Source organism: Lytechinus variegatus, chromosome 7 (assembly GCF_018143015.1).
Source record: "Lytechinus variegatus isolate NC3 chromosome 7, Lvar_3.0, whole genome shotgun sequence".
Taxonomy (NCBI): Eukaryota; Metazoa; Echinodermata; class Echinoidea; order Temnopleuroida; family Toxopneustidae; genus Lytechinus; species Lytechinus variegatus.
Window position 1 is genome coordinate 19992487 of NC_054746.1, and position 22919 is coordinate 20015405.

Here is a 22919-nt window from a genome sequence, read left to right on the forward strand (position 1 = left end):
ATAAAAAGAACAATGTAATGGAACAAAGAAATGAAAGAAAGAGAGAGAGTGGGAGGAGGGAGAAAAGAGAAGTGAAGAAAGAACAAAGAACAAAAAATGAATAAAAATACAACTGATTTGAATAGAATAAACCCTGTTACCATGATTCTACTCGCTACAGGCAAAAAGGAAAATGGAATGTGTCAAGATTTAGTGGTTTAAAACACAGCATTATATAAATAGATATTAGTATTGGTTACATTCACATGAATGCAGAGCATATAACATGACAGATGTTCTCGCTTTTGTGCAATATAACACAGTTAATTCTTGGAATAAAGCTGTTATGTTTTTTTTGTTGCTGAGCATTGTCATGTTAATGGGTTATCTTTTGAGATTTGACACAATTTTTTTCTTCTGCACAAAATCTTTGCAACCTTTCCAGCAAACTGCAATGTCAGGCAATGGATCTCATGCAAGTGTACCACTGCACAATGTTTCCAAAATGCATGAATACAAATGGGTAAAATTTTTCAGAAAATTGGTTAAAAATAACAATGTGAGATGTCCTTTAAGAAAAGAAATCAACACAGAAATAACAATTGCAATAAATGTTCATTACTTCATGGAAATAATTGGACTGTTTTAGCTCTTTTCTTAGCATCAGCATAATTTTCATCATTGCCTAATGTTGCAGTCTGCTTAAAAAGTATATCACTTTAAAAAAATTCTTCCTCATACCATTAATCATGCTTTGAGGTTGCTTTTTGATTGGTTAGCTTTTATTATTGCTACACAAAGAATGATGCAGTCCTCTTCCTGATAAATATTTTGAGAAAATTATGGAAGCACTGAACTTCAAAGGAAAATGCATCCAACAGCATGTTTGCAATCTTTGATCAATAAAACTCAGAACAAGTGAATGGCAAGGACGAATATTATTATCATGGATAATTTCTTGATATTTTATTCATACAATCACATACTCTTTTGTATGTGATTTACTCTTAGAAAGAGGACTGTCTGAATCATTCTCCGCAGCGGTAAACCAACTAACCAATCCCTGTTAAGTAAATGTAGGTTGTAATGCAAGAAAGTGAGCTGAAAACACACTGTAAGAAATTGATTATGGGACACATTTCATGATATTGAGCACTTTGTGGTGTAATACATCATCGGCTTGTGGTTGATACGAAAAGGGAATGCCTTTTCCCGATGAATCAGGTACAGTGCATGTCCAGTCACCTTATTGCTTCAAAACATTACATTTACTTCCCTCGTATAGTGAAATATATTGTAACAAAATTGATCAAAGATTGAAAACAATGCATTTCACCACATCATGCAAACAAGAATGAATAAGAGTTGGGGGAAAAAACCCCGGTGAAGAATAAGTGGATAAACATGGTGATAAAAATGTTGAAAAGCAGACTGCATCCCTCTAAACGGAGCCCTTGAGCCCCCTTTTTTTCTCTTACCTCCTTGCTCATCCAGCATTACTAATGTCTTGATGCCCATATCTTGACTCTAAGATGGAAATAAGATGTCACACCAAGAATAATACCACCACACACAGAAACACACCTATGGGACTGAGTGGAAAAAACTAGCACGTAACATACATAGAATTGGCTTCAAGGGATAAATGCATGCACTCCAACCAAGACATGAAATCATCACAGGCAAATAGAGAAAGCGTGACAAGGCGGGAATATTCATCATTGGAGTATTCCTCTTTTTTTGTGCTGAATATCTTGAACTCATTTCATTTTTTTTTATACTTTTGTAAAATCAATTTGGTGGCAGGTTAAATAAATGAAATGTCATGTCTTTTTTGCTCTAACAATCTTGCCATTTGCTTACATTATTTTTGCCTAGATATGAAAGGCTCGAGATCTGGAATAATATCAACATGGGTATTATTTGACAAGAAAAGCCTATTAATATCAAAGATTACATAACCACACAATTCGTTGGCAGTCATCCGAACCGTTGTATCACAATACGACAGTGCGAAACCCATTTCAGAGAAAATCGAATTCAAATTTACTATACTTTGAAAATCCCCTCATATCTTGAAAACTAAAATAAATTACTGCCTAGAAATTTACTTATAATGAATAGAGTAGGACTTGTACTTTCATTTTCTGCAAAATCTCAAAATTGACTGAAATGACAGTTTGGATGAATGCTGATGAATTGTTACCATAAATGGAATATCCTAACTCGCTATATATAAAAAGATATCAATATTTTTGTTTCTAAATTCTGATTTTCTTTTGTCATGATTATTAGAGCAAAGCCGCACCCACACAGAAACATGCACCCTTCACACATATACACACAAATAAAATAAACAAAGCTATTCTTTCCTCCTGCACTCTATTAGAAAAATTGAAATGAATACAGAATACATTAAATAAGATAAGAGAGAACACAAAAAATAAAAAAATGAATGGCTCTGAATGAAAGGACTGTATCATCACTGTCTTACGGGAAAAAAATGTGTGTGAAAAAAATCAAGTTCATGAGGATAATGCCTGTGGGAATGCTTTGCTATTCATATTGCCTTGCTCAAGCTAGCTAGCTATACATCTTATTCAAACATCTCTAGGAGAAAATTAATTCAAAGAAACATCAGCATTATGACCTGATGACAAAGCCTTGGATCGAGAGAGAGAGAGAGTCAGGGAAAAAAGGAATGAGAGGTAGCAGGAGCATTAAGGAAAGAATGGGAGAGAGGGGAGGGGGGGGGAAGGAAAGCAAGAGAGAAAGTGAGTCGGAGGGATAGGCAAAAATAGAAAGAGAGAAGAGATGAAAAAATAGAGGCAGCTAGGGAAGGAAATGGGTGTCAGGAGGGCAATATAAACAACTAAGAAAAAATAAGATTGGAATAGAGGGAAAAGAAAGTTAAAAAAGAGAAGAAAAAAATAGGAATATTTCATTTTAAGTAAAGAGTGAAAATGGAAAAATAAGCAAAAATAAAAATGATTATGAGATCGGAGAAGAAAGTGAGAGTAATACAAGCAGCAGCTTCATGTCCAGAGAGCCAGGTTCAATCGAAGAATGAACGCTGTTTGGACATCTTCTCAAATTTACCTATGCCTGCTTAGCCAGGGTTAGTGTTTGAACGCTCCTTGCAAACATTGATGCTGGTGTGTCAAGCTGGTGGAAACTACTCCCTACTCATGCACAAATAGTAAAATTGAATCTTTATGCTAGCTCCCGACATCTTGACAGGGGACACGAGTTCATTTCGAGTACGAGGTCTCCACAATGCAGAAATGATGGAGCAAATGCTCTCATTAACAGGACAATGGCTTTAGGCATTATGCAATCATCATCTAAATACTACAAAGCTCATCTTTTTCTCATGTTATATTATTATTTTGTTACTCATCTATTATTATTTATAAATTTTGGCATGGGGGGAGGCTGCACATATTTTGAACATGTTTGTAGTTTACATTTTCTACAATACTGATAGTGTTATCTAATGATATCTCTGTTTAAATGTCTATAAATGTTTGACATACATAGGGTAATACATTGGCTCATGACTGAAAGGAGTATTAAGTATTTCTTAAATCATGCTTCATTCATGCTTTATCATCTTTCAAATAATGATTTTTTTATGAAAGTGAACATTATTTTAGCCATTAATAATGCAAAATTGGGGATTGCAGGTAACACAATCACTAAATTGCAAATGACAAATTAATCAATTAAGCACTCGAAATACATATAATCTTACAAGGGATACCCAAAGCTAAGGATGAAATTATCTTTGCTCACTGAATAAAGCTGGACTTGCTGGCTTTTCATGTCAACCTTTCAGATGCCCCATAAACTCCAGGCCTGTATTAAGATGTCTAGCCTCCCCTGTGCAACTTTAATGTTGACACTTCTATTCACACGAGTCCCGTGTCATTACAGCCGGTGTGAAATATTGATATCCGTGGAGAATCAAGGAGTATTTATCCCGACCTGCGACGGCGATTGGCGAGAGTGCAAGGGGCTTGATTTACAATAAAAGCCAGGGTTCACGAGAGAGAGAGAGATAGAGAAAGAGAGAGACAGGGAAAGAACTTAGAGACAAGAGACAGTGAGACACAGACAGAGAGACTGAGAGTAGAAGTGACAGAGATACAGAGAGATACGGATAGAGAAACAGACTGAAAGGGAGACTTGTTATTGAAGCAGGTTAAGCTGTGATATTTGTTGACTATGTATTAGGTGCATCAAGAATTTTCTGTTCAATACAGCATTCATAAACCATTCTGGGTTCAGGAGCAGGGCAAACAATTTACATGTATCTTATTATTTTTTTACCGTTTTTACCGTTCAATTTTCCAATTGTATTATTACACAAGGAGGAAAGATTTTTTTTAGCAAGAGCTGAATATTGAGGTGTTTTCATTGATTATCATAAGTAGAAATGAAAATCTTAATATGGATTTCAGCAAGAAATCTGCAAAATATTGACTCCAATCCTGTGGCTTATCCAAGGTACTTTTTTTGCTTATCTGCTTCAAAATTTGAGCCACTTGTTCTGTTGAGGGATGGTATGGTTTGCTATGAACCCAAAAGCATCCTGTTTTAAAAAGACTTGCTATAATAATAATAATTAAGCAAATTCTATGACAAGTTCACTATCAGCCAATCAAATTGATTGATTTCAGTAGCTTTTAACTGTTACTGCCTATTTGTAATTACAACAAGTAGTAAGAAATGGGGTCTAGATATGTGCTATGTTCATATCTACTGTAGATGTAAGGAAGGGGGTGAGATTAATTCCCTCTCATACCATATCCTTCTTTTGTCAAGTTTTAGTATGTATTGCTCATATTCATTATTATCAATATTTATTTAGCACAGAATGACTTATTAAAAAACTTTTTTTTACCTTTTCTACCTTTACATGCACTTTTCCTCCTTCTGGTAATTAAAAGTTACATCTTTTATTGGCATTTTTAAGGGGGCACTCAAAATTGTTCAAAATGTAGGGGTATGTTGCCTAATGCTTTGTGTATTTTTAACACATTCTATGAGCAAGATTATTTTGAAAGTAGCTAATAGACAACTGAATCATCTGATCTGAACAACTTGGGAAGTAGGAATTGGTTTACTTGTACGCTGTATCCAATCCAGGAGGGAAGCAAACAAGTACATGTATCTAGTTTAAGTTTTTGTTCTAAATTCTAAAACTAATCAAGAGTGGCAAATTGTTCACCTTGAATATATTTTATTCACTACACTTATTGTATTCAATGAGGGATTTTTATAGCAAACAAGTGGAATGCCTCTGGCCATCTCACCTGCATCACGCGATTCAACGTAGCAGCAGTGCTGACTTTGAAAACTACTATAACTCGCACAAGAAGTTCAGTGATACTTGGTTACTCTTATTTCCACGTTTTATGAATTAGACCAATACACTTACAGAAATCGGATGGCAATTCAACAAATACCCCCAATGTTGCCAAAATTCATTCCTTAATCATGTGACCTGAAACTTGCACAGGATATTCAGTGATACTTGATTACTCTTATGTCCAAGTTTCAAAAGTCAGATCAATAAACTTGCAAAGTTATGATGGTAATTCAACAGATACCCCCATTATGGCCAAAGTTCATTGACCTTTGACCTTGGTCATGTGACCTAAAATGCGCACAGGATGTTCAGTGATACTTGATTACTCTTATGTCCAAGTTTTATGAACTAGACCAACATACTTTCAAAGTTATGATGGTATTTCAACAAATACCCCCAATTCGGCCAAAGTTTATTGACTCTAAATGACCTTTGACCTTGATCATGTGACCTGAAACTTGCACAGGATGTTGAGTGATACTTAATTACTATTATGTCCAAGTTTCATGAATCAGATCCAAAAACTTTTAAAGTTTTGATTGTAATTCAATAGATTCCACCAAATCGGCCAAAGTTCATTGACCCCAAGTGACCTTTGACCTTGGTCATGTGACGTGAAACTCATGCAGGATGTTTGGTGATACTTGATTAACCTTATGTCCAAGTTTAATGATCTAGGTCCATATATTTCCTAAGTTATGATGACATTTCAAAAACTTAACCTCAGGTTAAGATTTTGATGTTGATTCCCCCAACATGGTCTAAGTTCATTGACCCTAAATGACCTTTGACCTTGGTCATGTGACATGAAACTCTACTAGGATGTTCAGTAATACTTGATTAACCTTATGGTTAAGTTTCATGAACTAGGTCCATACACTTTCTAAGTTATGATGTCATTTCAAAAACTTAACCTCAGGTTAAGATTTGATGTTGACGCCGCCGTCGCCATCGGAAAAGCAGCGCCTATAGTCTCACTCTGCTATGCAGGTGAGACAAAAAAATGAATGAATCAGAGTGATTTTGCATGGAAGATAAGGCATGGGTCAAGTTGTGTTAGTTTTGGAATAAACTGTGCTCCTTTCAGTAATAGTGATTTCATTCACATGAATCTTTATATGAAATGGTGACTTGACACCATATTCAATACATTTGAAACCAAAACTGCTTCAAAGGGAACTAACCTTCAAACATGTTTTTGACTTGTTATCTCTTTCGCCCTTAACTTCTAAATGCATATTCATATGGGGATCATCTTGGATAAAAACTTGCTGCTTGTATGAAAACGATTTGCTCTGACATTTCATCCTCTCAGAACAAATTGTAATTACCAACGTTGGATAAGATGGGGGTATGAAAAGAAAAGGAGAGAGGGTGATGATGAGGAGGCAGATGATGTTGAGATGGTGGGTGGAGTGCATCCCTGATGTAATATTCATCTAGGTTAGAATAATACAAGATGGAATAATTGACTCCTCCTCCCGGACTTGAGATGTAAGCTGAAAATACAGGATGTATTGTAGGAAAGGTATTGGATGGAAAGGAGAAATTAAGGAACCCTTCATTGATTTTCATGATAAATCTATAACAGGTAAACTTATTTAACAAAAAAAAAGATGTGGAGCTATTTTTGTCAACAGTAGCTAAACAATTTTCTGCTACAAAGTACTTCAGACTTTAATGTATATTAATGTATTAAAAGCTGTGAAGTTTGATTATGCACAATATTTGTACAGATACAGATAGTTTTGGTCATGTACTAAAGTGCTAAGGGAATGTGGAATCAGGAAAAAAATGATCATTAATCAAACAAAACATATGGTGCTACATAATGCTTTGGTAAATGTAAGAATGTTTTACTTTATCAAAATACCAAACTTGAAGGAAAGTGATGCATGTTTCTGGTTGGGTAATGACTTTTTTTTATAACTCTTAATATTCATAGCAAATTTTGAAGCTTTGAACTGTCATTTTGGGGAGAAGTGAAGACAAGATGGGAAAAGAAGAAAAGAGAAAGAAAAGTATCACATCAAATACAAAAACACACCAACAGCACACCCTAGTAAGTACTTCCAACCCCAGTTCATATAGGCCTCAATATAGCAACAGTGTTACAAAATTGTAGATTTTGACAAGATTATGGCCAAGGTCAGACAGAAAGCTGTGATATACATCCAATGCAAGTCACCTACAAAAAAGATGGAGCATTATTCTTCTACATCACGAGGACGACCCCAAATGCCATTAAAAGGAGCATATCTACAAAATTGTCACAACTTGTGTCTTTTCTGCAGATAGTTGGCATATATGAACAGGGTAGACCATACATAATAAAAATCATCACACAAGGAACACACAAAGACAAGAAGAAAAACGAGTACATAACAAAAGAATGAATCATAGTCAACTCTCATCATACATCCACCACACCAATATTTAGGCAACAACACAAGTGTCAAAACATATGTACACCTGCTTAAAACAGAAGGGTGGTCTCTGTGTGTGGCATGGGAGGCAATATTCTTGTGCTTCATAAAGACTGAGAATTTACCAAAGTTCAAACATACATTATGTATGGAAATCCAATCAAGTCAATGGTTGTGATGAGGAAAAGGTCTCATTTGGAGTATAACCAACAGAATAATCAGATTTGTTAGTTCATTATATCCAAAGAAATCTGAATTCACAAATTGGGTTAACTGCATTTCCATTGGCAGTTTTGGTTGTCTTTGATCAATGGTATTCCTTGAGAACCATTGGAGGACCCAGTGGCTTGAATGGCTTTCCATACCTAGTTAAATCAACTCATTGTAACTTTCTGTGAAACAAAGTCCTGAGCATTTGAAATGAGCAATAGATAAGATTTAAATACCAATAAACCTACTGTATATTAGCCATCCTAGTCAATCTGCCTAGAAAACCAATTAAAACTTTAATATGGTAATTGGGGATTGTGACTGAAGTGAAATTACGCTGATCCCAGGTACGATTGCAGTGCAAGCCCTGCATGGCATCTCCATATGCTACAATCTGGCGAGTCACAATCTGCCGCTCTTTATTTGGCCCTTCAACCTCATCGGCTCAAATCCAGGGAACAAAATGACCACATCTTTCTTGATCGACTTCTCGTCTTACGAGGCATTTGACCCTCTCTCCCATGATCCCCGGCTGTCTTTGAGCGCATGCTACTCAGCCCCGAGGCGGTCTATTTCACAGCATTTAGCAATAACGATCTCCGGCTTGTTGCTATTAGTATGCAAGCCTTGTGCATTTCCAGGGCCTTGCTGCAAGTCCAATAAAGCGAATGCAGTCACTTGCCAAGTCCGAGACGTTTCAATTTTCGCAACGATGTTGGGCGACCAAGTGGTTCTTGAGCAACTATGTCAATCATTGACTGCAGCAAAGGAGAAGACATGTTGGGCTTCAGTGAATGTATATCACTTATTTGCACAGGGTTGTTAACAACAAGAGAATTGTATATTTCTTAGTTATTACTTTGTAATACCTGGTACCATCCCTTCATACTTTTTATTGCTGAAATGATAACTACATTAAATAAGTGTATCATGTTCGCTTTATTTCCCAAGTAATGTAAGTAATCCTTTCGATGATGAATCTAAGGTCCGATCAACACCATCAGATTAATCAGTGAATGAAAGTTAATCCTTGCATTACAAGTAATGCCAAGCCCAGGGCAGCAACTTTCTTGTAATTCTATTTTTAATAATTTTCATTTTGCAAAGGGTCTAAGCAGAAAGAGAGGATGGCTCAGTAGGCAATAGCTTCACATTAGTACTTATCTAAAGTGGAGTAGTTTATCAAATGCATCTTACCTCTTCTGCCATCTGCAGCATACGCCGGGTGCTCTCCAGCGACTGAATAAAAGAAAAGAAATCAAAGGAAATAAAATAGAAAATTATTATTTTCATGTTCCCCATTAAAATATTCATCCACTTCATTTGTAATGCATTATTTACAGTGGACTAGTCAAAGCATTAAGCAATATGTGTCTTGCAGTTCCTGCAGGAAAAATGATTTACAACACTTGTTGATGAAGCTAAGAACATTCACAAATTTGGAATGGCAATCACATGAAGTATGGCATCGGTAGAAAATGTAGATTAAATAATGAGCATTTTAAAGGATACATGTACATGAACATGAAGAATAAGCATTTATGGGGGAAAAGGGTTGCATTCCTATCGGATATCGCTTATTATCATCTATATAGAGCCAATATTCCACTCATCTGCAATGTGCGGAATATTTGCCCAAACTCTTGGAATATTTCTGGTATTCCATTCGGAGCAATCCAATATGATACAAATATCCCAGTTAATGAGCAAGGTCTCCGAGGTATCTCTACTTTACTCTCTTCTTAAGCTGATAAGATCATCAATACGTTACATCTTGGACATGTCAAGTGGGGGAAACTCATCTAACAAGAACCTTATCACCCCACCCCCATGCCTTCTCATCCCTATTCCGAGCATCAGAAAGTCAACCTTGCTCCCTTTTACAGCAATGTAATGAGATAAGTGTTCTTTTTTGCCATAGGTAATGAAGCTCACACTGTCTGATGTAGAAACACAGCTACAGACATAATTCTACTGTAATAACACACACAGTGTTCCTATATCCCAGAAGTCTTAGAAAAAGTCTTAAGCTCATTTACATGTAGATACAATTAAACTATCAAACAAGTATAACACATGATTTTATCCGAATATATGATTCGTTGCTTTGTTTAACAAAACAGTGATAATCTGGTTTGTATTCAATTCAGCAAGTTGATGATGTCATTCACTTACTACATTCCTTTACTATGTTACTGTTTGAAATACCAAATGTATCGAATTTTGATAGATTTGATGGTAAGGAAGAATTTTATTGTAAAAATTATGTGTCTGGAAATCCCGCAAGAATGATATACTATAACAAATTAACAAATTACCAAGCCAATATTTGTCTACAAATATATTAAATAAATGTTCTCTGTCTCGACCTATATAAGATGGATGCAATTCTTAACAAAGGATATTATGAAAATGAAGTATACTCCTGGCAAATCAGAAATAAAGTGACACAAGTACATGTTTATCAGATGATGCCATGTGAAAAAAAAGTAGGTAAAAACTAAGCATAATGCTCTAATGCACCTTAGTGATCTAAGCACAGTGCTATTTGATTATACATGATGTAGATGGGAAGAGGAAGTGAATATATTCATATAGCCTGGTTTTCCATTCACCTTTTCCACTGCAGCATGGGGTTTACCATCGGTCATAAATCTCTTCAACGTATCTTCTGTACTTTTCACCCCAATCCACCGCTTTTGCATAAAAATATATGGCAAGTATTCCGAAGGTGCTTGATTACTGCCGGGCCTTGTGCATACAAATCAAATATATTGTCGCGGTATCGAATTAGATCGGCAGGGAAGAGGGAAGGGTAGGACTAACCTGACAATGTTATCTCCCTTTGGTTACATATTTGGAAAACGAATGTATTCAAGGATAGGAAATACAGTGTGCTCTCTCTCCCCCTCTCACTTTCTGTATTGCCTAAGCACACAATCAATCAGTCTCCCTCTCTCTCTCTTCCTGTCTCCCATATTTCTTTTTCTTTTTACTCTTTCACCCTTTCCTCTAATCTTTCATTCAAAACTTGCCTAAAATGCAAAATCACTTGTCAGTCGAAAAAGCATCAAGACACTTGCTAAAATGCACTTTGCTTAAAATGATTATCACCCAGATCATCATTCAATTTGTTATCAAGAACTTGTTTAACATTGAACAGTACATAATCCAGTAATAATATGGATAAGCTATCTAGAGCACCCGATATCTGATCAGGACTGAAAACAAATGAAAGGAACTCATGAATAAGTTGTTTTTGAAGTACATTAGTAAAAATGTGAATCCAGCAAGCATTCTTCCATTCTTATTATATTAGGAGTCTATCGAGTTGTAAAGCTCCGCCAGTCAATGACCGATAGCCATCAGATTCTATCAGGGACGGACAGAACGAAACAAAATGTAGATGAGAAAACCAAACGCTCATGAATAAACACCACATGGCCTAGAAGACACAATCTGAAGTTGGGTGACCACTTAATGCTGACCACCAAGGTGTATTTGTTTCGGACAAGGATGGCAAAGAACCAAATGTCCAAATGTTAGTTTGAATATTTCACATAGCTAGTAGCAATAGCATCAATCTGTGAATAGAAGTAAACTTACATAGAAAGAGAGCATTGGGAGATGTCATTGAATCTATCTGTATTACAATACCTGCCACTATTTTCAAATATCCCTTTCCCTCTTTCTTTTCATTTATCAATTTTTCCTCTTCTTTTCTTAATAGTTTTGTATTATTTGTTCTTCTTTTTACTTTTTTGTTTTCTATCTTTTATTTCTTAACTTACCTTTTCTTCTTCATTTTCATTTTTTGTCCTTTTCACTTACTTTTGTTTCCCACTCTGTCTCTCTTTATCATATTGAATAATTCTCTATTTTCTTGCCCTTTCTCATCAAAGATATTCCAGTTTTCAGAGAACCTCTCCCCAAATGTTCCTAATTCTCTAAGCAAGTCTGTGCTTATATAGTCATTTGTAAATGATATGTGGTTCTAGCATTAACCTTGCCATATCTTGGCATGAAAGGAATACAGATTGCTGCCATTCTCCACCCAGGGTAGACAATAAATACCCAGCAGCTCTATCCTGTATTGACAGTTTACACTGCATATGTGTGAACAGGGCTAATACATAAATATGCACATGCCGGAGCAAGAACATCCTTAAAGATGGAATGATAGTATTGATACGTAACAGAAATACATCTTTTTTCATCAGCATTTTCATTATTTATGCTGCCAGTGTTGTGCTTTCGGATTCTTTTATCCAGTTCATGGACAAACCACTCCTTGGTAATGAACTTGTATTAATTTCCTAGATGTATGCAAACTAACCACACAATGGATGTCTTCCAGGCACTGCCTTTTCCCTAAATGTCACCTCAGAGAGACTGAGGCAACGTGGGAAGAGCCGGCAGGAACCCTGGGATGGGCTGGCATGGAGGCGGGTTCATTGATCTGCCGAGGTGACGGCTATGGGAAAACCGAGTGGCTCAGCAACCCTACAACTCGGGATCATTGTCAGTCTCTGTCAATCGATACTGGCTTACAGGCACACTGGATATACTGAAATAATGGAAAGCGTTGAAGGGACAGTCTACAAGTGAATCCTTCCATTCTATGTCTGGAATGCTTTAAAATAACATATAAAGGCTTTAAGCCTTGGAGGTGCAACTGAAGAAAATTTAAACACAAAATCCTCCATTCAGGGAGAATTTGGTCTATTTTCAACAAGACCTGTATTTACTAATTAGATGATTTAAGGGCTAGATCTTTCTTTCAGTCTCATCACTTCATTCAATTCTAGATGAATAATATTCATTTACTAAAAATAAACATCTTAATTGCTAAAGCTATTTTGATATCTAACAATGTAAACAGGGTTTAGAAATAAAAAGTCATAGACAGATTAATTGACAGGACAAGAAAAAAAATGGATGGCAAGGTGGGAATGAGGGCAGAGAAAGATAAATATTGAACTGCAAAAGCATTTCTCCTCATGATACATGATACTAAAAAAATATGTATAGTATCTCATTTTACTGCAATGATGGATCGACTTTGATGTTTTCCTGGAGGAAGTCTTGGTGATCATCCATCAATGCTAAGAAAAAGATGGTTAGGTTTTTTGGTCAAACTGGCCCAAGTGAGATGATTCAATTTCATCCATATTCGTGGGGCAAAAGTCGCTGCAGGCACATTCATGGGCTTGCAGAGGTCTGCCCAAGCAACAGGGGAGATATTGTGAAAAGTCTGTTGGCATAACAGGTGATTTATGTGTAGAATACTGAAGGGTTGTTAACAATCTTGGTGGAACTACATGTATTCTTTGAAATTGAAACCCTTGACTACCTGAATGTTCCTGTATAAAGGTCACAGGGAGGTTCATGGAGAGTAAAACTTAAGTTTTTCAACTATAGACCTACATAGACCTTTGATCTAATGTTAATCCTTACCGATGTCAAAAAGACACACAAGCATGCAAAGTTATATTATTAGCCACATATTTGAATTGTCTATTGCTGCCATTGTGACAATAACATGCTAATAACACAAGGTAGCAATAGTCTTTAGTACCGTAAGGGAACTAGTATTCAACCCGGCATAATTTAAAGATTTTGACATATTTCCAAAAATATTTAGAAATATGGAAACTATCTTAATTTCATACCTTTGTTATTTCCAGGGTAATCTGTTGTCGGTATTTTCTTTATCAATCTGTCGACTGTATGCGCGTAGGATCGAATTATGCGCCGATGGCCTTTTGCACTGAATTGCACTAGTATTCAACCTAGTTAGGATAGATAGCAAATCTCAAAAGGGTTTATATTGGTAAATTACATCTAGATCTATGTAAGTCTCTGGTTTGATTAATTCCCTGTTTGGTCTCATCTCAAATGGTCTAGTCCATAGTCGGATGGGACAAGGGCAGATTAAGAGACAGGACCATCTTTCATCGCTAGGTTGAATACTAGTGCAGACGGGTTGAATACTAGTGCAAAAAACCGTCGCCGTATAATTCGATCGCCCGCGCACACAGTCGACTGGTTGAAGAAAAAAATAACGGAAAAAGAATAACCAGCATTTGCTCTTAGAAATAAGATGGGTCTGAAATTCAGGTAAATTCTATGTTTCTATATATTTGAGGAAACCCTCCAAACGGGTTGAATACTAGTGCCCTTACGGTACTGGTAACTAAAAGAAGTCAGTTGCAATAAGGTAACAAATCAGGGTTGATTTTCATGCCAAATCGGTCAAATAAATGCCAATAATGATCTGAACTATCAGTTCTTATACATTTACACTTGGCAAAAAAATAAATTGCATTGAATATGCCTTTCAGTGTCTAGCCTTCAATAACCAATTCATTCACGGCTCAGTCCAGGCATGAACTTGCCCTGCCAGCAGCCAGCCAGGTAAAATTTCTTCCGGATAACCATGACAACCAGGGCTCTTTATATTATCAGCTCTATCTTGTAATAATATGTCGATTACCCATACATGTCTCTTCCCCAGGGACCTGTTGAAATCTCCCGACATACACATGTACAAATAAGCAACCTACACCGTTACCCTCGATACTGCGAACCCTAGATAAAGAACTTCAAGGTATTTGCTACGAATGTACATGCAGTCTTCCCATCGATGACCAGATTTAGCTAAAAACTGCTCAATCCAATAACTGACTCTAAAAGTTGAGGTACTGGTTAACAGATTATTTGGGCAAACACTACAAGAAAATGACTTCTCGATCATTGTCAGTCTGACCAATGTTGCGATCTAGGTTTTCTAAAGACAGCCATATGCTGGTCTGCTTGAGGCTACTTTGCCTTGATAGACCAGTAATCGAGATAATCAAAGATCGTGCCTGTGTGCTGAGCAGGAAGGTTTATATGGCACTGCACTTCTCTCAGACAAGACTTCTTTTTCTTTTATCTCTTGGGTATTGCCTCTTGTCTTTCTTTTAAGTACTCTTTGGGTCTGGCTGTGGATGCTCCAAGAGTCCCGGGGAGCAGTTTGTGCAAACATCTTTGGAAACATCGGCATCAAGAAGTCAAACACTACCCCTGGAGGCGTAGCATAGGGGTGCAAGGATAAGTTGGTCATACCCCCATCATTTTCCTGCTCTTAAGGTACCAGGATTATGAGGCAAGCACTTCAATATCATTGCATGTGCTAATTTGTCAAGGTGTATACATTAGCTCTGTTGCCAATTGACTATTGAAGGGGGATCATACTGAAGTTGGTAAATGACTAACGAATGACTCAAGTATGTCAAGCCTCCTGATAATTCACACTAGCTCAAGCTGAAATATGTAGAATTTCATTCATATTCTCACTGTGAAAATGCATTTTCTTGTGAAAGGTGTATTTCAAACATTTGAATGAAATAAATAAATAATATCAAGGACAGTGGCCTAACATTATTTCCTAATCAAAATGAAGAAACTTGGTAATTAATAAACAGGTTTAATATCCTTATTTCATATGGCATCTCTGCATTCATGCAACAAGATACATGTACAATATTTGATTGAAATGTCTGTCAGCATCACTGGAGTCCTAACATTTGATAAAGGCGAGGAATCATTGATTCTTCCACAGACATCTATATTTGTACATAGTCCCTCATTTAATCCTTTTCCAATTTCCCTTAACGGTGAGTAGTTTGATCACAGCAATGGGCATCATAATAAAGTACACTGAGAATTCCTTTTTCGATCTGCTTCACTGGAGACGGTAATGTCAAGAGTAGTACGCCCCTGCCTTGAAAGTACAGAGGGACACTATACATTCATGCGCTTGACTCCACCACGGCGTTTAGCGGGATTATGAACCCAACCCTGATTGAGCGATCATTGGAAGCTTTTTCAGATCTCCTTTCATCGATGTAACACTATCCCTTCGAAATGATTACATCAGGAGATCACATCGTTTTTCAGGGCTGAAGAGTTAAATACTCTGAATGACTTATGAAGGACTGATCAATGTAAAATATCACACAAGACCAAATCAACAAAGCCAACCACTGGGTACGAGCTATAATCTTATTCATTTTCTACTTTTGATTTGTCTACCTGTCTCTCCCTTTCTTTTTTCTATCAAGGAAAATAAATAAAGTGATTATTGACTAATTGGCTGCTTTATTCATTTTCTATTTTCTTATTTTGGGAGGGGGTGGTGGCTGATGCAATATCTGATACTCATTTACTAGTAGTAAAGATCACAAATAGTACCACAATCACACGAAGAAAGACCTTCAGAAAAAAACATGTCGCTAACAATGATCTTTAGCACACGTTTACCTAAATAACTCTAACTAAAATTTTGTGGCCCTTTGAAGATATATACGATCCTTATGAATCGGTAAGTTACTAGCAAGTTTGTATATCAAAACCTTGGTAAAACCACCAGCCTGTGAAAAGCACATTTGTTAGCTGCCTAGAATAGGCAGCTTGTGACATATCTTCCTTCGCAATTGTCACAAAAAAGAGGGTCTTGTATGCATTTTCAATGTTCTGGTTAACAGATGGGTATACATTATAATATTATTGTTTGCAATAGATAGAATTATTTTTTAGGAATGTATCATGCTTTACTTGTTGTCTAATTTAGCTCTAAATTGTCATTTTACTTTGCATGTATCTTTTATTGAAAGTTATTTATAAAGAAATGAAATGAAACTGAAAAAAATTACAGAGTATATTGACATCTACCTTAGATACCAAATGTCTAAGAAAATAAAGCAATAACAAAAACAGAGTTATAACTTGTTCTCAGTATTTGTTTGTATTGGTTTGATGGTAATCTGTTATTTCGAGCAATGTTCATATACACTTTAAGAATCAACATAATGCAATAAATAAAGAACATGAGAAATGGGGAGATGTTTTCAATATATCAGAATATATAGTTCAGAGCCTTAAAAACATATCTCATATTTATCCCTAATTGATAAAAAATAAAATGCAATTTAATAAGCATGGCAAAATGGAACAAAGTCGTTTTGTTACTTTTCATGAACTATGATTTCAATGTAAAATAATATGTTGACATCTACCTTAGATTTCAAAATTTTAAGTTTAAACAATGTGATGAACATGAAAAGGGGAGAAAGGATTTCTGAATCTTAATCTGTGAGTGAAAATTGCATTAAATTTGTATTTAATTACATTAATCAATATGTAAAATAATAGGTTGACATCTACCTTAAATTTCAAAATTTTAAGTTTAAACAATGCGATGAACATGAAAAGGGGAGAAAGGATTTCTGAATCTTAATCTGTGAGTGAAAATTACATCAAATTTGTATTTAATTACATTAATCAATATGTAAAACTTTGATCTGTATTTTACACATTCAATGTCAGTGTAGTTTGTTTGAATTTGAGCTTTAAATATTACTTTTACACTTTAAAGAGGATTTAATGTTTAAAGTACAATAAATTAAAATAACTTCATATTGCAGTACACATTGCACGCTCATTAACCATCTAGTAATAGAGTACTCTACCCATACGTCCACATTTAGAATAAAGGGTCATCAGAAATCCAGAAAAGTTATTTGAGACCAATTTTCAAAAGATTTTAAGATATCATGCAATTCATTACCATTTTTTTAAGGAAGGAAGGAAGGGATGTGGCTGGTATACCATGTACATGATATGCACTGACAGACCTCCGACTCGAGCCAAATGTTACGGTCTAACCTATCTTATTACCCACCCATTTAGAAAAATAAAAAATATCACTTTTGAAGACAGTGAAAAACCCAAGGAAATGCAAATTGGGCCCCTAATCAATGCTTCAATCTAACTTCCAAGTCGAAGGATCTGCACTACATGTCTGACTGCACAGATTTTCTATCTTTGGAATGATATGACTATGTACGTGACTGTTGCTCCATTAATAGTATTAGATATGGACGAGCAGGATCATAATGGGATCTTTGTGCCTTGGAGAAGATCGGGCAGGTTGCCTTCCCAGTAAAAGAAACCACCTGTGGGGATAGACAGCAGAGTAAAAGGGCCTTGATATCGTTTCTAACGAGCTTGGCTGTGTTGTGCTTGAAGTCAGAATGTGCCACTCTTACATCTTATTTTCTCCTGCATTGTTCCCTCTTTTTCTCTCTCTCTCTCTCATCCCTTGGAACATATACCCGCTTCTTGTCTTTTACCTCTAACATATCGCCGCAAAACCTTGACTTCTCATGTTCTATCTCTCTCTCCTTTTTTTCTCTTGCTCCCCTCTCTCTACCCCCCCCCCCCCTCTCTCTCTCTGTCTACATATCCTTTTCTTTTCCATCTCAAATCACCCTCCACTGCGTAAATCTCCGTCTCTGTGGGTAAATACACAATTCAATAAAACATCATTTTTCACGAGTGCATTACTCATAGTGTTTCATTAAAATCCTTTCATCGAATATGAATACCATGTCGTCAAATCAAAAAACTTCAATAAAAGACCCAGACATCATAATGCACTTATTTACTTTATCAAACTAAAGCAGCACAAGAGAGGCAACAGCTTCTTCAAATAATTAAATCTTGTTGATATTAAATAGAGGTGTATTGTTTGGCCAATTAGAAGAGAGACGTGATTAATTCACATTAAAAGCCAAAATCAAAGAATTTTCACCTATAACATTCCAATTTCTGTACTTTGAGAAAGGTGCCAATTCTCTGTACAGAATGAAGCAGAACCATCCACAGAACATACAAAAATGTTAAAACCATTTTGAGGAAAAAAATATTTGGTTGGATACAATGCCGATTGCAAAATTAGCACTTTAGCAAGAAGAGTTTCCACTCCTCGATAAAGGCCGACACAACAGGCGAGCCGCAGCAGCCTCAGAGGAGCTGCTCTGTAGTAGTTAATTGATGAACTGACAGTTATCAGAGCTGTAATTAGATCTGCAATGCAAGCGTGTGCTGCACGCATTGAAAGGAAACAGCTGGGCCTTTGGGGACATGTCAGGAGCTACACTTCTTGTTGCATTCGCAGGGAACTAACGTCAGAATACAAGGTGTGGAGAAGCGTGCCCTGGAAGGGCATTCCATGTAGATGGAGTATAATACAATAGAGTCTCATAAAGATCAAATTACACATGAATATGTGCTCGAATATATACAAATGAATATATGCTGTTAGTGAGATAACATGCATTATGGTTATCAAAAAATGTGTAATGCAAAATTAACAGTTCCAATATTTTTATTTTCAAATTAAAATAAACCAATTTAAATATCCCATTGTCTTGATAGTGATAAGTTGGAATTTGCTGGGAACTCCCCCCCCCCATTTTATAAGGATTTTTTTAATTAAAAATTTTGCTTAATGTTATATTAACTGTTGACTCTTGAATTTCTTAAGCTCAATAGCTTCTGTATAGGGATCACTTGGTTCTGGATAGCAAGAGATTAATCAAGATAATGAGCATAAACATACTTGTCGTCCTATCCTAAGGTAATGCCACAAAAAAAGGGATATTCAGTGAAAACAAATAAAGAACTAAATAAAACTACCTCTGTTAATATTTTTTCTCTATAAAATATAATTAGAGCATGCAATGAGAGAAAACCTTGTATTCTGAAATCTTTGATTGGATCTCAAACTTAATTCAAGATAACACCCATTTTGGAACAAGATGGCATTAACAAATTTAAATACTTTTGAAACAAAAAGCCTTCTAGCTCTAAAGCCTGGGAGACAGCTGCATGCGAAGAGTGGTTAATGGACTAGGAAGTTGTTTGCTTCAATCCTTCACGAATTGGATCATAAAGAGAAGCGTCTAGTGGTACTTACACCCCGTGAGTACTTTCGCATAAGGCATGCTTCTACTGTCAGGTCACTACGTATCACTGGCAAAGAAGGTGACCTGTGTTCCCGACGCCTCTCGTAAAAAGTGAGGTCGAATGCCAAATCAGTTGCCATTCCTCCCGAGCAATGAAGAAGATGATGCCTTAGCAGAGCAACAGCATAAGCATCTCAATCACTATAGCAACAGTGTCATCTAGGGAAGAGTAAGGTGGCCCGCATCCCCATAACCAAGATGCAGCTAGAAAATTGTCTTAGCACTGGAGTAAGAAGGCACTGACAGCTCATTTACCAGTTGAACTACATGCAAACAAAGAGAGTTAACTTCTCTCCATCCGTCCACCAGAGTTTGGTGATATCCGATAGCCGCTCACTCACAACCGTCTTCCTTTCGCCGGCGTTCCACTGTTTTTCTGAGAGCGACCTTTGTAACAAATAATTAAGGCCAGAGAAGAAAACCTTCTTAGGATACATCCAAAGAAAAATTGCAGGCTGGAGCCCACTCGTCTTATTTAACCCACACATGCGCTGCTGCAGCGCATCCACGTCCACCGACTAAGCCCTTCCAGTCGACATAACAACAGCTTTTTCTCTATCAAATCCCACTTATATGGCTTCACATTAAAATGCAAACTTGGAATTTTCTCCATTTGCAAACAAGGGGAAAAAATCTTTGGAGAGCTGCGTGCAGCCAGATGAGCTTGGTTGCAAGCTGCGTCTCAGAATAATCACGTCAACACAGTGAGGTGGTGCACTCCGTAACTAGCGTGTTTATCTCCAAAAGAACACGGCCAGGGGGGATGCGTTACCAGCTCATTCTCTTTCCGTCTCTCCTTCTCTCTCTCTCTCACTCCCTCATCCTTCCTTCCTCTCTTGCTCAATTTTTCTCAATCCTACCCCATTTCAGAAGCCAGAAATGGAACAAGCCTGCATCCAGCTACTTGTAACGTGAGATCTTTATCCTTGATTCATTCCTTTCTCAAAGCTACTGGCTCTTTTACTTCCACATTAAGAGGGATGTCCCTGTTTTGAACTCCTCTGTCTCTGTCTTTAGTTACTCCTCAAGTGATAGCTCAAATAAAGATGCCAGCGCTTGCATTACAAACACATCAGAAGTCCCCCCCCCCATATAGCCAAACACAAATGAACCAGAAGGGCAGATGCAAAAATGGATAGGAAGGGAGGGGTATTCCGCAAACCGCCATGTGTTACGAAACATTTCTAATGCTTGACTGAATGAATCACCGCAGAGCTAGAATACTTGAAAGTCTGAAACTTTATTAAATTCTGCTGCGATCTGATTTGTCAATCTAATGTCAATATTAGGTTGGGTGCGTTGTGTGAATATTTTACCAGAATGGAACATGCATCCCTGTTTTAGTAGTGAATAGTAATGCAGTTTTGATGTTTGCTCTCCTATCATAAGGCTTCAAACAAAAGACAAATTATATTACACATGAAACCATCGGAATGAAACAGAAATTTCAAAGATTACACATTCCAAAAGGTGACAGATCATTAATTTCATTAACATTTTTTTTTTCAAGATTTATATGAACAAAATTTCTACAGTTTCTTCTCATATATGAGGATTGCATGACATATATACTTGATTTCAAATTACAAATACAATACTTAAGCTTTAAATTTAAATTGACAAGGTTTAATCTCGATCAAATATTTGTCTGGTCACTATAGTTCTAGATTTATTTCAAATCCTCACTAGTTAGAGTGTGTGTAAGTAGGTCAAGAAAACTCTGAATCCAATAATTATTCTAATAAAAAGATATTTCAAAAAATCTATAACTGTGTTTCTTTAAAAAAATATTAACATTGTCTTAAATGTCATATCTTTGAAATAAAAAAGAATTATGAATCAATTATGACATTGTTGCTATTTTCAATTTTATCAATTAGCCCTGATAAACAAGAAAGGGTGTCCCAAATTAATATTCATATACAATTATATGAATTTAGTTACTCGATAAGTTAACATTTTAAAAAGGTTATATTCTTCACACACTTTACCTACTGGAAATTTGGACTGTTTCAACTGTATACTCATATGAAAGTTTTTAAAAGAGAATATGTTTTAGGGCTTTAGTTATCAACAGAATGTATGCTATGAATTTTGTATGAAATATATGATTTTAAGTACTATATTCTATCAGTGTCTCTGCTTAATATTCTACTGGTTAAAGATTTTTCTCCACCTCCCCACATCTGTCTCTTTTTTTCCCTGATTTGTTTGTTGATATCTTTGTTGCAATGTAACTTCTGTGCTATTTCCAACTATTTCTCTCTTTTTTTGCTTAATTTTTCATTATGTATCAATCTGCCTCTCTAATTTCTACATCAATATGTCCACACTATTGCATTATATCACTCTCTTGATCTCTTTCTCTTTCTAAAATATCTCCAGTGTATCTCATATCCCAACACCATACATTATATTCATATTTTGCCACCTTTCTTATCATTTGAGAATTAAAATAACGAAACATCCCCCCAGAAAAAATTCAAGACTTTCATACAGAAATAGCAAATATTCCTCTTCTCCTTTCTTAAAAAAAATCATATATATCAACCAGAAACACTTTGGTATTTTTTCAAACTGCAAAGATGAAGTTTACTTTTCTAAATCATAAATGTGAAGAGTTCAACTCGATTCAAAGGGTGGAAAAAACATATTATTACCAACAAATTTAGTTAAACAACACCTGTTTTTCAGCAGATTAGAAAACAACCGTTTTAAAAAATGATAAATATTTGCTTGGTAATTCATCTGAGTCAACTGTTAACTGTATGTATCATTAATCAGAAAAACAGTTAAAATCACATCTGTGAATCTATGACAAAACATAATCGTCTAGAAGAGCGTTTTGACGTAAAAGGGCCCACAACAAATAAGATTGTTAAGGTCTGTCACAGCTGACTTGAGTACTCATCCTAATCATACGGAGAGCGTTATCAAATTAAGCCAAAGGGAAGGTATTTCTCAACAGCTAAAGAGACACAAACACACCATTCAGCATCACAAAAGTGAGTGAACTTGCAGTATTTTTAGGTGTATACCAACAGGAGATCGACGTCATGCAAAATGCTGCAAACA

General features: G+C 36.1%; 1 protein-coding gene across 4 annotated transcripts in view; it reads right to left on the reverse strand.

Annotated features, from left to right (window-relative positions):
- LOC121418685 (synaptosomal-associated protein 25-like) overlaps positions 1-20549 on the reverse strand; it is a 67142-nt gene extending 46593 nt beyond the window's left edge. The window contains exons 1-3 of one of the 4 annotated variants that reach the window (XM_041612667.1): positions 19796-20549; positions 9187-9228; positions 1458-1506 (exon numbers count right to left, since the gene is read on the reverse strand). In XM_041612667.1, coding sequence (XP_041468601.1) covers positions 1458-1506; positions 9187-9228; positions 19796-19924 — 220 coding nt within the window. In that variant the 5' untranslated portion in view covers positions 19925-20549. The remainder of the gene's footprint in view (positions 1-1457; positions 1507-9186; positions 9229-19795) is intronic. The other 3 variants (XM_041612666.1, XM_041612668.1, XM_041612669.1) reach the window with 3 other exon arrangements.
- Between the last annotated feature and the right edge of the window lie 2370 nt (positions 20550-22919).